Below are 15,073 nucleotides of genomic sequence, written 5' to 3'. Positions count from 1 at the left end.
ATAAACAATGTATTTATGGATCTTTTTCTCATATTTATAAACCAATTTTTAGCTGAGATATGACCGCTTTCATTCATTCTGACTGAAAATATTGAACAGTATCATTCTCAGCCACCAGATAGCATGGCATGCTATTGTATCATGTAAATGGTAAAAGTGGCTATTAATCACACAATTGGCTTGCCATAAACTGACACCGTCGTCTGCCTGGAGCAACCGTCAACTCAGCTTTATTTCGCTGTGCCGCCCCGGCAAAAATGTGGCTGATGCACTGGCCCACATTTCCGGATTCAACCCACATTTCCGGGTTGTCAACGGTGACACGTAACAAACGCGACGTGTCAGCAGTGACACATAATAGATACGACTTATTTGTGGATTTTTCCATTTTATTAGACATATTTGGACTGATACGACTTATAGGGCGATGCGACGTTCATGGCGGAAAATACGGTATGTAATTTGACTGTATGTCAAGAAATTCCTTATGTTTCAACTATTTTGTTATGGTTTCAGCAAAAAAACACAAAATTTAGAGACATTGTAAATGGTAAATGGACTGTACTTATATAGCGTCTTTCTATCTGATCGAGATACTCAACGTGCTTTACACTATAACCTGTGTCCTCATTTACCCATTCATACAGCACTCTACTAGATCTGTTCAAAGCCTAATCAGTGCTTTATCACATTCATACAGATGGGACACACATTGAAGGCAATGAGAGGTTCGGTGTCTTGCCCAGGGACACTTCGGCACGTGTCTGCTGGTGGAATCAACCCCCCAACTCTTGCATTGGAGGACGACTACTCTAACCACTCAGCCACAGCTGTCCATAATTATTAGCCGCCCATTGTCATAATTATTTCTATTATAACACCAGTGTTCATTTGTCAGCATAATGTTGCAGATTTAGTAAACCTTTAGATAAAGTTTTTGTTGCTTGCCCCTGAAGCATTGCTAATGGTGCTGTCCTCCTGCCTTCACCTCCTCTTCCTCCTCTCGACTCCAGTGTTCCCATGCCGGCACATCTGGAGGCAGCACCCTCTAAAGATCACCCAGCACACTACAATGACTGCCAGCCACAAACAGAAAGAGGAAATGTATTCAGTCTATGATTTCCAACTCCTTGGAGAGATGTGCTGTTACATACCCCCCCCCCCCTTCTGCTTGTAGGCCATATTGAGCTCTTTATGCCTTTTCTCAAACCATTCCTCACACTTTCTCATTTCCACCTCTTTGCTCTCGCTTGATACATGTGCTGAGTAACAAAAGATGCATTTCCTCTCCTCCTTTAAGTCTTTTCATCTTTGTCTCGTTCCCTTCTTCCTTGTTCACCGAGGAGAAAGAAGAGACAGGAACCATAAATAGGCGGCTGCTTCTTTTTAAACCACCATCAAAGATATTTATCATCATCAGCATCAAGCTATTGATAATTAAGTAGTATTGAGCTCTTTTATCCCTTAAGAGAATCAAGCGCTCGTATGCATGCGTCTTTCTTCGTCCAATCCACCTGCCCCATTCAGACAGACACCCCTGACAAGCTTTCTTCTCCTTACACTCAACAAAAGAGCAAAAAGAAACAGGAGGCGAGAGGAGAAGACGAGACTTAAAGTGAGGCTGTCGACGTGAAGAGCGGAGAGGAGAAAACATTGTTCTTTCAGCTACAAGAAGCTGTCAAACACTTTCAGAAAAACGGTCACTTGAGACGACTGATAATCTGTGCGCTTGTTGTGGCTGTGAGACAAAGATAAAATACGAAAGCGCTCAGTGAATGTGTTGGGGATGACTCTCAGCTTGGCCTTGCTTAAGGGCCCAGAGTGGGGTAAATGAGGGTGGAGTCAGTTCAGGATGCTTCACATTTCCCACCCACATGTTGTGTTGGCAATCCAGCGAGTTGAACCAGCGACCTTCCACTCGCCTTCTATAAGCTCTGTGCCACCACTGGTCCCATTTTTAAATATATACTATGTAGCACATTTTAACATTATACTTTGTAGATATGATTTATTAATAGGGTTTTATATAGATCCAACAATTTTCAGTCAGGTCATCTGGACAGTTTCTTTTTTTTTTTGGTACTGAAACGTTTTCCATCCAGAAGGCTTCATCAGTCAAGGAAATACACAACACAAAACTGATACTTCCCCCCAACAGCTTACTCCAATGTAGAGCAAACCAGTTATGTTGGTGCTAAGATGGTCTCTTTGGCACACCCCCTCCTCCAGTGCCAGCCCTCTCCCTCTTCGACAATCATGTCTAACTGGTTCAAAACCAACAAAGTCTATGCTCAATAATCCAGGTATACAATCCATTGGATTCCAGGATGGAAGGCGAAAAGTTTCAGCACACTAAAAAAAGGAAACTGTCCAGATGACCTGACTGAAAATTGTTGAAATATATACCTGGATTACTGAGCATGGACTTTGTTGGTTTTATATAGGGTTTAGTATTATTTATAGGGTTTATTACATTTTATAGACATAGTTTACAAGAGAGTTGTGAGATCAGCTACGTTACAGTCTGGAGACAGTGACATTGACAGAAAGAACTGGAAGTGGCAGAAATGAAGATGTTGAGGTTCTCCTTAGGAGTGACAAGGATGGATAAGATTAGGAACGAGATCATCAAAGGTACAGCACAGGTTGAACAACTGGGAGATAAAGTTAGAGAGGCCAGACTGGGATGGTTTGGACATGTCCAGAGGAGGGACAGTGGGTATATTGGTAGAAGGATGTTAGAAATGCAGCTGCCAGGAAAAAGACAAAGACGAGACATATGGATGCAGTTAGAGAGGACATGGAGGTAGTTGGAGTGAGAACCGAGTGAGATGGAGGAGGATAACTCGCTGACGACCCCGAAGATGGAAAAGCCGAAAGAAGAAGATAGCACTTTGTCTCTAATACTTTGAAAAGCATATCCGTCAGCAGACAAGATACAGTGCCTTGCCCAGTGACAATTGCTGCAGGGGCTGGAGGTGAACCCCCAACCCTCTAAACAGAATATGACTGGGACGGCTTGGCCCAAAGAGTAGTGAAGTGTTTAGGCAAAAATTCCTAGACGTATATGTGTTAGGGATAATGCTCAGCCACCAATGTACCATGAACTTTAGCTCAAAACCTGTAAAATTACTTGAGTAGAAGTCATTTTTATGTTTTCTGAGGTTTATTTACTTATTTTATTGATTCATTCAGACTTGTCAAGACCATTGCACATGGCAAAGGGTGTATCAACATCAACACAAACATGAATCTGTGCATACATACAACCATATATACGTATAAACACATACATGCACATTTGAACACACAAAACGCCTTGCAAAACAAACCCACATCTGCTTTGACTGAATGCACACAAAATAATAAAAAACAAGCTTATACCCAATGTTCACACACCTATCCACGTACACATACCCATATACATGCACACACACAAATCCCATTTAACATGTCTGAAAAGACTCAGTTTGCTGTGGTGGACATTTTTAATTGGGTTGAATCAGAAAGCTAATCAGCTGAAGATGTACATGCAATTATTATTTTCCAAGACCTTCAGTCAAATCCATCCAGTGATTCATGAGATATTTTGCTAACAGATAGACACACGTTTGACTCCAATACTGGTAAAGTTTTAAAAACAACTCTTTTAAGCTAGCGCCAGTTAGCACTCGGAGTATGTAACTGGAATGACTTTTAGCTACTACCACACCAAATCTTAACTCAACATCTGTAAAATTAGCCAAGTTTAAGATATTTGTTTTGAGTGGTGACTACAACTTTACACAAAATGGAACAAAAAGCTGGATGGGATTTCTGCAGAGAACAGTGGGGCAGGTGGAGGAAAAGGTGGAGGAAAAAGTGGAGGAAAAGGTGTCGGATTACTCCGGATTTTGGGTCGAATGCTGCGCACAGGAGAGGAGCTGCAGCGTCCTCAAGGGTCTAATCACAAAGTTAATGGCATCCTGGATTTTCAAGAGCGCACAGAGGAGCCGCGGCCTCTGGATCACCTCTCATCGAAGCCAAAAAAAGGCTTCTGCACAAAACAACAAACTGAATCATTTAGGAAGTGATCGAGGAAAGCATCAATGATAGAACCCTGTAACAGCAGAGCCACTGATGCCAACAATTGTTAGAGCTGTCTGAGTGAAGGGATGGAAAATCTATAAGAAAAGATGAAAAGGCTTGGAAATAGGACGAGCAGAGAGGTGGCCAGAGCAGAGATTAAAAAAAAATAATAATAAAGAGGATAAAAGGGGTGGAAGAACTAGAATGACTGTTTCACCCAGAGAAGAGAGAGCAGGGAGACTTATCTAGGAGACAGTAAAACTCTGCCTGCAGGCAGCTGTCAGACGAGCTTCATCGAAGCATCTTTCTCCTCTCGCCGCCTCTTTCTGACTCACTCAGCCGTTCCCTGCCTTGCCATCGGAATACAGTGAATCAATCACCCTCCTGCAGCTACAACTCCCCCTGTTTAATACCACATATGACGTGACATCTGCGGATACCTTTTGATTACCAGGAAACTGATAAACACGGTTTCGCAAAATCGTCGCCCCGAGGATGAGATTTGCACCGATTCAGCTCAGTCTGGAACTTTGCAGCCTTCTACGTACTTTGGAAAGGTGGTATCTCACCGAGCTGCGACTGTTGGACCAGTTGGTGGTTCCAAATTTCAAGAAATGTCATTTTTCAGCTGCAGCCTCGATGATCCTGGGTGCTGGCGACAGTGACCACCAAGCCGGGTGGCTGCATTATGGCTCGCAAAACTACATTCTTGGCCGTTCACATTATTTGTTTGCCATCTCTTCCCACTTTGGTGTGTTTTGTACCCATGCTCAAGATTTAATCTACTGGAGGACACTTTAAAAATAAAGATAAGTGGGACTGCACCAGATCTGGATGACAGCCCTTGATGGGAATGCTGTGCTAAGTTAATTACGTTTCATCCTATATTAAAGATCTTCTTCTTCCATATTGTCCTGACAGAGCACTTTGCTCTCAGACTGCAGGTTTACTTTAGGTTCCTATAGAGTTCCTATAGAGTCAAAAAGAAGAAACTAAGTTTAAGTGAATTCTCATTAGTTTTTGTGTCCTTGTTGTCCCTGAGTGATACAACATCCAGAGTGTCTCTTCGCATAGTATTTACTCAAAACAAGTGTTAGCATTCCAACTAAGTTCAGTGAGGTCATCTGGACGGTTTCTTTTTTTGTTGTTGAGATGTTTCGTCCTTCATCCAAAGGACTTCATCAGTCCGAGGAGCCACAACAAACTCAGTTCACAAGCAGCATGCTCACATAGTGGACCAACCACTATTTTTTTTACCTGGATTATTGAGCATGAACTTTGATGTTTTGAACCACTTTGGCCATGGCTGCCTCAGAGGAGTCGATGAGGGAGAGGGCGGGCCCCAGAAAACATCTTATGACCAGTAAACTGGTTGCTCCACTATGTGTGCTGCTTGTGGGACTGAGTTTGTTGTGGCTTCTTGGACTCATGAAGTCCTTTGAATGAAACATCTCGACAAAAAAAGAAACTGTCCAGAGGACCTGATTGAACTTTGTTGGATTTTTTACCAGGATTGTTGAGCTTGGACGTTGAAGTGTTAGCATTATTTTTCCTCTTCTGCTCTTCTGTTATGACTTTGACCCCTGTGTTTTAAATAGAAGTGTGTTCAAAAAATCTGGGTGCTCGTCCGCTGAGGGGACTGTTGGACTTAACACACTCACACACGGATGTGTCTACACACGATGTAGACAAAATGTACACCACACAGACAGAATGAAAAACTGTGTCCGCCTTTAGAAGGAGGGATCACATTTTTTGCATTTTTACCTTGGTTCCCGGTCAAATTCAGAATACAATTTAAAATCTTACTTCTAACGTGAAACTGTCAGCAACTAAGTTTCATCATATACAGTAGTCCCTCGCTACTTCGCGGTTCGTTTATCGTGGACTCGCTCCATTATTATTATTATTATTATTATTATTATTATTATTATTATTATTATTAATTATTTTAAATTATTTACTGTAACACCTGCTGCTCCTTTCTGCAGCCCACAGCTGCAGAAATAGTTTCCTCCTGCACATTTGTGCAGCCCACACTGCAGGATAAACTTCCTGCTGCAGCTGATCAGCTGTTCACCGTACAGCAGAGAAGTGGGCGTGGCCAAGAGCGCTTGCAGGTGGCAAAGAGCAGATGAGGCAGGGAGCTGAAATCATGATATTCTGTCCAACAATTTTCAGTCAGGTCATCTGGACAGTTTCCTTTTTTTTTTGTGCTGAAACATTTCACCTTCCATCCTGAAGGCTTCATCAGTAAAGGAAACACACAACACAAAACTGATTCTTCCCCCAGTAGCTTACTCCAAAGTGGAACAAACAAGTTATTTTGGTGCTAAGATGGTCTCTTTGGCGCGCCCCCTCCTCCGGTGCTGGCCCTGTTCCTCATCGACAGTCATGTCAAACTGGTTCAAAACCAACAAAGTCCATGCTCAATAATCCAGGTATACAATCCAACAATTTTCAAAATTGAAAGGTGAAAATTGTTGGATTGTTAACCTGGATTATTGAGCATGGACTTTGTTGGTCATGACATTCTGTGCTCTTTTAGAGCGTTTACAGTTTAGAAACAATGTTTAGAATATTGCAAGAGTGTGGGAAGGGTTTAAAATGCCTTAATATATATATTTATGTAAATAATAAAATAAACTACTACTTACTGGTTGTACTACTATTCCTACTTCTCAGTTTTTCACTTATTGCCGGGCTTCAGGGTATGGATCCCCCGCGATAATTGGGGGACTACTGTATTAAAGATCTTCTTCTGTATTTTTCTGACAGAGCACTTTGCTTTCAGACTGCTGGTTTACTTGGAGCTCCTATAGAGCGAGACTATTCAACTGGCGGTCCAGGGGCCAAATCAGGCCCACGGGTGAGCTAAGTTCGGCCCACTAATGGGTTCATTTTGAACTAAAACTAGATTTTAAACAGTAAAACAAACTTACTTAATGACAACAACTGCAGGATGTCTGGCCTCTGAACTCTTGGTTTTCAGTAACTGCGGCCGCCTGAACAATATAGTTGAAAAGCCTTGCTATAGAATTCATTAAATGGGAGGCAGAGTTTTCACTTATCAGACTCCTCTCGTGTGGAACCAATGTCCAACTTCTGTCCATGATGTTGACACTGTCTACTTTTATGACTAGGCTTAAGTCCAATAATATTCAGTCAGGACATCTGGACAGTTTTTTTTTTTTTTTTGTGGAAAGATGTTTTGCACTCTATCCGGAGGGCTTCATCAGTCTGAGGAGTCTCAAGTAAACTGTTTACAGTTACGGTTTACTTGGGACTCCTCAAACTGATGAAAACCTCTGGATATATAAGGCAAAACATCTTTCCACACAAAAAAACTGTCCAGATGACCTGATTGACCATTACTGGATTCTGTACCTGGATAATTGAGCATGAACTTTAATGACTAGGCTTAAGTCTTCTCTTTTTGATATATCCTATAGTTAGTGCTGGCGTGGGTTTCCTTAGCTATCCCTTAGTCGTTCTGTTATAGGCTTAGACTGCTGGACTGCTGAATCTCCTCACTCTGCTGCTGTCTCTACCCCAGGTTTTTATTGGACAGCACTTTGGTGGAGATTGTCGAGGGATAAATAGGACTTGCCTCTGTCTGTGCGCGCGCATGTGTGTGTGCGCACGTGCATGCTCTCTCTCATATGTGACGGGGTTTATTTGCATGTGAGAGTTGGTTCTATAAATACAAGGTGCTCAATGTGGCAGTTCAGAGAGTGATGGAGAGAAGTGCAGATGAGTGGAAAGTGTGAGAGGAAGAAGGGATGAAATTAACTCAAAAAGTAAAGAAGACATAAAGACTAAGGATCCATCTGGTGTCATCAATCTCTTCTTTACAATATAAGTACACAGCTCACTGCTCTTCGTCTCCATTCATCAAGGAGATACATGTGAAATCTTTGCAGGGGGGAAAAAAAACCCTGTACACCAGGATGATTGAAGCGCAGATCGTTCTGAGAAGTTTCTCTTCTAACAACTCAGACTTTTCCCAGCCAGGGATTAAACGAGCTAATGAGGGTCGAGTGCTGATAATTCACCCATCTGCACTCGCTCATACCCAAATATTTGCATGCTGCGGGTTTCTTGCCAAAGTAGGTTTCACCGCTCTGACCTACTTAAGTTGTTTAAAGCCGAACGATGCTAAAGAGTTCACAGTGAGGCAGGCGTGTGTGAAGAACTCCTGTCAGGGTTTACGTTACACGTTGCTGTTTATCTTACGCCAAATATATATTTTACACACTCCACTGCTGTTATGTCAGAGGTGAAGAGGCAGAGTGATTAAAACCCAGCTTCAGGGTGACAATGTTTTATTGACAGTAGGTACCTTGTATGGAATAACAACCGCAGAGCCACCGCTGATGCCCACAATCGGCAGAGCTGTCTGAGTGGAGAGGAAGTCCAAGATTTGTGCCACTTCTGCCACCTGAGAATGAAAACAGACCTAATTAGATGAAATGGCTAGTCTTTCTTGAAGGAATACATGTTGCTCGCTATCTATCATGACAGAATTTTAGACTGAGATCTTCTTTAGTTGAGAAAGGACAGTATTTAAATCAAATAATGAGCAAAATCTCATTCATTATTACCGTAATTTTTGGACTATAAGCCGCTACTTTTTTTCCACACGATTTCAACAACACGACTTAACAGACTACTCGAGTAATCGACAGGTCGATTACTAGGACATCTACCGTTTTTTTTATTTTACGTTGAGTATTCGCAGTGACGTCATTACGTCGCCGGTACGTCATTGCGTCGTGTGTCACGTGATCCACACCGGGCTACTAGTAGAAGCTACAAAATGGATTCCTCCTAGCAGACGGATGGAGCGAAGCAGGCCCAGTCTTGGCAAACAGGTAGAAATGCATCAATAGTCTGGAAATATTTCACCAAAGATGAATCTTCTGGTTCAACTACCGAGGAAACAGAAAATGAATCAACTTCCTGACAGTTTAGAGCTCGTTGCGAACCGGTGTTACACCATATTCTGTGACCACTGTATATTGTGGTGTTGCATGCACTGTTGCAGGTCACAGAATATGATGTAATACCGGGTCCTATCGACCGAACCAGAACCAGCTTCGTTCTGACCTTGTTTCACAAACTAAAAGCAAAAAATATTAATCTCTAAACCTATTAAAAAACTATAAACATATCAATCTTTAAAACTAAACCTAATGCGCACCACAATGTGGTCGTCCGCCCCACAGTTTTTAGTTTACTTTTTTTTACGCGCTGCACGTTTCTTTCACTTTTTGAGCTTTATAGTAATAACTAATACTTTTGGTTTTCCTGTGACTTATTTGCAGTATGATAAATGGTAGGAGCATAATATACGCTCCCGTTTTTTTGTTGGTCTTTTTTTGTAAATAATAAATGACGTTTTTTGCAGTTTTATTTTATTATTTTTTGCATCTTGAGATACTATGACATCATCAACTACTCGAGTACTCAAGTTTTATTATGTTAATGTTGAGTTTAAAAATTATGTAGTCGTTCAACCCCTATGACTCATACATAATGCTGCGGCTAATTTATGGATTTTTGTTTTTATTTTTTGATGGGCTAATAATCTTCATGCAGCTCAAACATTTAGCCTCGTCACACCCGGGTGTTCACAGAGCTGCCCAGTCCACGTCTCGCTTGGGGGATGGGTCCTCGTGATTCAATGAGACTACCTGTGTAAATAAAGGTTACAAAATGAAAAATAAAAAAATCTGACCAATAATGGGTCACAGTGGACCAATGAAACAGGGAGGGGAGGAGAGAATGAGCAGGTCCCCTCCCCCCATTCCCTGTTCTCTCCTCCCATCCCTCAGCTCTGTGGGAGGCTCGGATGACGGGCAGCGAGAAATCGTTTACCAAAACTGGTTGCATGCTAAAAGCAACTTTTACTTAAATCTACCAGTGGATCCTGATACCAGAGCAGTGTAAAATATATATATATATATATATATATATACATCAGGAGGAAGAGGTTGGAAGTCATGACTTCCTGGTGGGCTTTTTTTGTTTGTTTGTTTTTTGAATGTTGAGAGGACCAGACTTAACTTTTTTAGATTCCTGGTGGGCTATTGCATTTTTTTAAGCCAACCTTGTTACAGGTACTGTTCAGGAAAAAAAAAACATTTACTGTACATATTTGTGTGTGTTACTGGTACGTATTTAAGTAAAAGGTTTTAAAAAATCTTTCTGTGTAAATATCTCATGTTACAACATGGCCACCCGTGGCTTATAGACCAGCGCAGCCTATATATGTACAAAATTATATATTTTTTTTCCATTTTGTGGGCGTGGCTTAAATTTGGGTGCGCTCAATTGTCCAGAAATTATGGTACATGATGTCACACTCAGATTATGTGTCATAAATAGGGTTGGGCATCGAGTCTCGAGAATCGATTGTAACCGAGACTAACGTTCTGGTTCTCCCGGAATCGTTCAGATTTTTTATTTTCGATTCTTACGTTTGATGCCTAATCCGCCGACCGGAAGTAGAAACTGCCTGCTGAGTAAAGTTAATAAAAAGTAAGAAGTTCATAGAATTTAAATTCAAATATAAATTCGAATTATTTAATCCAGAAAGAACTCTGGCTAGCTAGCTCATTTATACCAAGAAAACAATTGTTTGTTTGTTTTTCTAAACCCACTTCTAAAAAGAATCGGAATCGATAGGAACCGAAATTCAAACGATGCCCAACACTAGTCGTAAATAAGTCTCAGCTACTACCATGCCAATTTTTAGCTCGAAATCTGACCATTTGGCTAAGTTAGAGTCATGCTTGAGTTGTATAATGTAAGTTGGTTTTGGCAGCCATTTTAAATTAATATGATTCCAAAATGTAGCCATTTCTAGATGTGCATTCATTGATTAATTCCTGGAAGTTTCATTAAAATTCATCCTATTATTCATGAGATGTTATGCTAACAGACAAACATGAAACCACACAAAAGCCTATATTTTTTACCTTTTTGGACTGTGAGTAATAATCAGTGTTACACAACAGATTACTAAACTGAAAATGTACCTTTAGTGAAAACAAAGTTGTTCTTTTTCAAATTTGAATATAAAATGTTGTGTTTCAAATACTTTACGTTGTAGAAACACAAACTTGAACTCAATTTGGTCCGACCTCAAGAAAAACCTTTAAAAAAAATCCCATTTTAAAAACATTATACATCTTAAATACGCTTTTGACGGCTATAAATATGTTTCGGCTTGTGTTTTGTGGGGATTAGCTCAGTCTTTGAGCTTTCTGCCTCTGCTTTGGTGGATTTAGAGATAATGTTGGGATCCATATCTTGATTTCTTTTTCCTCATTCACACACAGATGAGCAAACTGGGTCAATGTGAAGTTGAGACGAGTTTTGCCTGAGTATCCACATGCAGCAGGTAAAACTGCAGACTCTGATTAACAGACTTACGTGTTTCACTTGAAACCTGCTTAAGCTGAATCTGCAGGAAAGGGTTTCTACTAATGAATCCATCAAATGTATAATTTTTCCTATTTCTGGCTGCACATCAGAGCAGAGGCTCATCACTTCAGAGTCAGCAGAATCCTTCTGAAGGACTTTCTCAGTGAAATGAGGGCTTTGATTTTTAAACTGAGCACTTCCTTCTGAAAGTTTTCTTGGTCCAGACCTCAGCTCGACCTCCATAAATGCCATTTCCTAATTATGTTAGGAGCAGAAGAAATGGCTTCCTGATAGTGCTTTCCTATATTCTTATGGCCCTCCTAATCCTGCTTTGGGGGACAGGAGGGGACAAGTGGACACTTACTTAAATTTTTACAGACATTGTTTCATAGAACTGAAAGATTCATAACACTGAAGTCTTCTCCAAGGTGTAAAAGTTATGAAGGTTCTTCTGATTTTTGATTTTGTCATTCCAACAAAATTATACAGTCACCTTCATTGAATGGGTAAAAGACAGTGTTAACAAGAGAAAATCAATGTCTATGGCTCGTAGTTGCTTGTGACATTTTTTAAATAAAAATTAAATGTCTATCATTCTATTGCTCACTGTATCATCTTTGTACAGCACTTTGGTTGGCCTTGTTGCTGTTTTAAGTGCTATATAAATAAATTGGTATGGTATGGTATCTTCTGTTGACAAGTGATGCAGCTCAAGTCATTGTGTGAAAGTTTATGAAGCATTCACTCTATTGCAATACATTTTTCTTCTGTACGTTTTTCAGCACAATTCTCGTCCTGCAGTTTTCAAGTTATTTCAACAAATCTTAAATCAAAGCATTCAGGACAATCCTGCTATGACTTTTGGTATTGGTGCAACTTTAGCTTTTTCTGAGGTTTTTTTTTTTTCCTTATAGAAAATGAATTGAGCTCATTTTACAGCCTTCAGATCTTTAGATCTGTTTACAAACTTTTACTGCTCCTTTTTTTTTTTTTTTTGCTCCATTTTGTTCTGGTTCAGCTTCTTTCAGCTTCCTTGTGCAAATTTTTAAAAAAATTCAGCTATTTTCAGCAGATTTCAGCTGTTTTTTTAGCCGTTTTGTGCTCCTTTCAGATTAGTTCTGCTAAATACAACATTTTTGTGCTTCTTCTAACTTCTTTCTGCAAGTTTTAGCTTTTTCTGATATTTCAGCTACTATTTAGCTGTTTTTTTGCTCATTTCAGCTTTTTTGAGATAATTTCCACTTTTTCGTGCTTAATTCTGCTTCCTTCAGCAAATATTCTTTCTGCTTTCTTCTGCTAATTTAAGCTTATTTTACCCTTTCAGCTATGTTTTAGCATTTGTAAGCTAATTTCGGCTGCTTTCAGATAAATTCAAGTTTTTTGTGGTAATTTCTGCTACTTTCAGCCTAATTAACTTCTTTCTGCTGTTTTCAGCTTCTTATGGTTCTTTCAGCTTATTTCTGCTCGTTTCAGCTTTTTCTGCTATTTCAGCTAGTATTTAGCTGTTTTATGCTAAATTTAGCTTTTTTCATCTTATTCCACATTTTTATCTAATTTTTGTTACTTCTGCTACTTTCTGGTAGTTTAAGCATTTTTCCTGCTGTTTCAGCTACCTTCAGCTTTTATAGCTAATTTCAGCTGTTTTAGCTAATTCTCCTAATTTTTGTGCTCATTTCTGCTTATTTAAACCCATTTCAGCAAATTTGTGTTCTTTCTGCTTTATTCTGCTAAGTTAAGCTTGTTCATACATTTCAGCATGTTTTTAGCTCATTTCAGCTGTTTTTCAGCAAGTTCTTTTGCAACAAGCATTCACACTGCATTTCCGCAGGAAATGCAATTTCTCTAGTTTTGGTTGAATCTTGAAAATGCAGTTTGTCATGAAACATCTCATTCAGAGCATATGATGTGAATGACTCTCAGTTACTACCATGTGAAATTTTAGCTTAATATCTACAAAACTGACCGACTTATAGCCACGTTTTGTCGGCTAAGGTAGATTAGCTGTGACTGTGTTTACTTCAAACGCTAATTCGTTGTAAACCCACAACTAATAATAACTTTATGAGAGTTTCACTCAAATTTATCCAATGGTTTATAGGATATTTTGCTCACAGACAAACAGCATTGACACTAATTATTACTAAAGTTTTAAGCAAAAATCTCATATAATGACTCACGCTCGCTGTTTTCAGTTATTTATTTTTAAGGAAACACTGTTGGAAACACGTGTAGGCGGCTTTGCTGACTTTATGCTGTTACAATTGCAAACTACCCAACATGAAAAAATTGTGCAACCTAAACATTTCATGTTTATCTCCTTAACTCTTTCCCTTTGGGGGTTTGAGCTGAATAGGAAAGAGTTCTTTTCCACTTATAAATGTTTTCATGTGCTGCTTTATGACTTGGCTGTGTGGGACATGAGACATCTCACTATTTACCTGATCACCTGCACCTGAGCCCACATCGTCCTCAAACACCACCCCGTGCAGCTTCTCCGTTGCCATGGTATCACAGAGGTGGGTCAGCAGGTCACGGGGGTTGGTGTCGTTGACTAGCACCGTCACTGGGCTGACCACCACGGGCAGGTCCACGAAGTTCTCCCCGCTGAGGCGACCTCTGACCTCGTTCTGGTAGCTGGAGCCGCTGAACACCACCGCCACGTTAACGGACGAGTGGACGAGGAGCGGCCGTGCCTGCAGCGGCGGCGGGGAGGAGATGAGGAGCAGGAGGACGACAGGAGGCCAGGGCGAGGGGCGAGGGTGTCCCCTGTTGGTGACCATGTTGGCAGCTTACCGCCTGGAGAGGAGCAGATGAAAACAAAGGAGCAGCGGTCACACATGCAAGCTGCTTTACCTTTATGATGTTTTTGACATGAATCATAATTTCTCGTCTCTCTTTGACCCTGTTGTACGGCAGTGTTAGCCCCGCGGTTAGACTCTTGTGTCATCATGAAATCTGAGCTCGTATGTGTGTCAGAGTCTGTGTGCATGTAATCCTCCATAATCCAAGGCCCAGTGTCATGACTGTAATCACCTCTTCATCTGCACATGCTTGGTTCAGCAGCACACACACAGAGTAAACGCAGGATGCCAAAACTGTTGCGCAGGTCTCCAATCCTCATCCCCCAGATTACATTACAAAACTCCTCATGCCGTTACTTCATCGGTCTATCGTTAGAAATATGCAAATAAATAAATATGTTCGGATTGGTCAACAGTGCACGATACCTTCATTTATTGACGTGTGGTTGTACGTAAACTGAAGTTTAAAAGGCTTTAATAAAGAGGTAAATCAGCCACAAACCCAAACGAAACGTTTATATCCTTGTATAGTAAACTGTTTCTTTTTATATTTTATATTTTTGCTATTTTCGTACGTAACTGGGACCTTGAGTACACAATTTTGTTCCACCTCATGTACCACATGTGATGAGAATAACAATAAAGATACTTGAAACTACTGAGAGAAACATCAACTTCACAAAATGCTTTTAGAGAGATACTGTGGATGGATGGATGGATGGATGGATGGATGGATGGATGGATGGATGGATGGATGGATGGATGGATGGATG

General features: G+C 40.5%; 1 protein-coding gene across 1 annotated transcript in view; it reads right to left on the bottom strand.

Moving 5' to 3' along the window:
• Nucleotides 1–15,073, bottom strand: part of LOC119423763 (glutamate receptor ionotropic, NMDA 2C) — a 107,188-nt gene that overhangs the window by 74,579 nt on the left and 17,536 nt on the right. Inside the window, exons 2-3 of the mRNA XM_037691177.1 lie at nt 13,938–14,295; nt 8,411–8,509 (exon numbers count right to left, since the gene is read on the bottom strand). Of these exons, the coding sequence (XP_037547105.1) occupies nt 8,411–8,509; nt 13,938–14,279 (441 nt within the window). The 5' untranslated portion in view covers nt 14,280–14,295. The remainder of the gene's footprint in view (nt 1–8,410; nt 8,510–13,937; nt 14,296–15,073) is intronic.

This window comes from Nematolebias whitei, chromosome 17 (genome assembly GCF_014905685.2).
Source record: "Nematolebias whitei isolate Nwh7 chromosome 17, NemWhi1, whole genome shotgun sequence".
Classification (NCBI taxonomy): Eukaryota; Metazoa; Chordata; class Actinopteri; order Cyprinodontiformes; family Rivulidae; genus Nematolebias; species Nematolebias whitei.
Note: the sequence above shows the minus strand (reverse complement) of the source record. Positions and strands in the feature narration are given on the sequence as shown.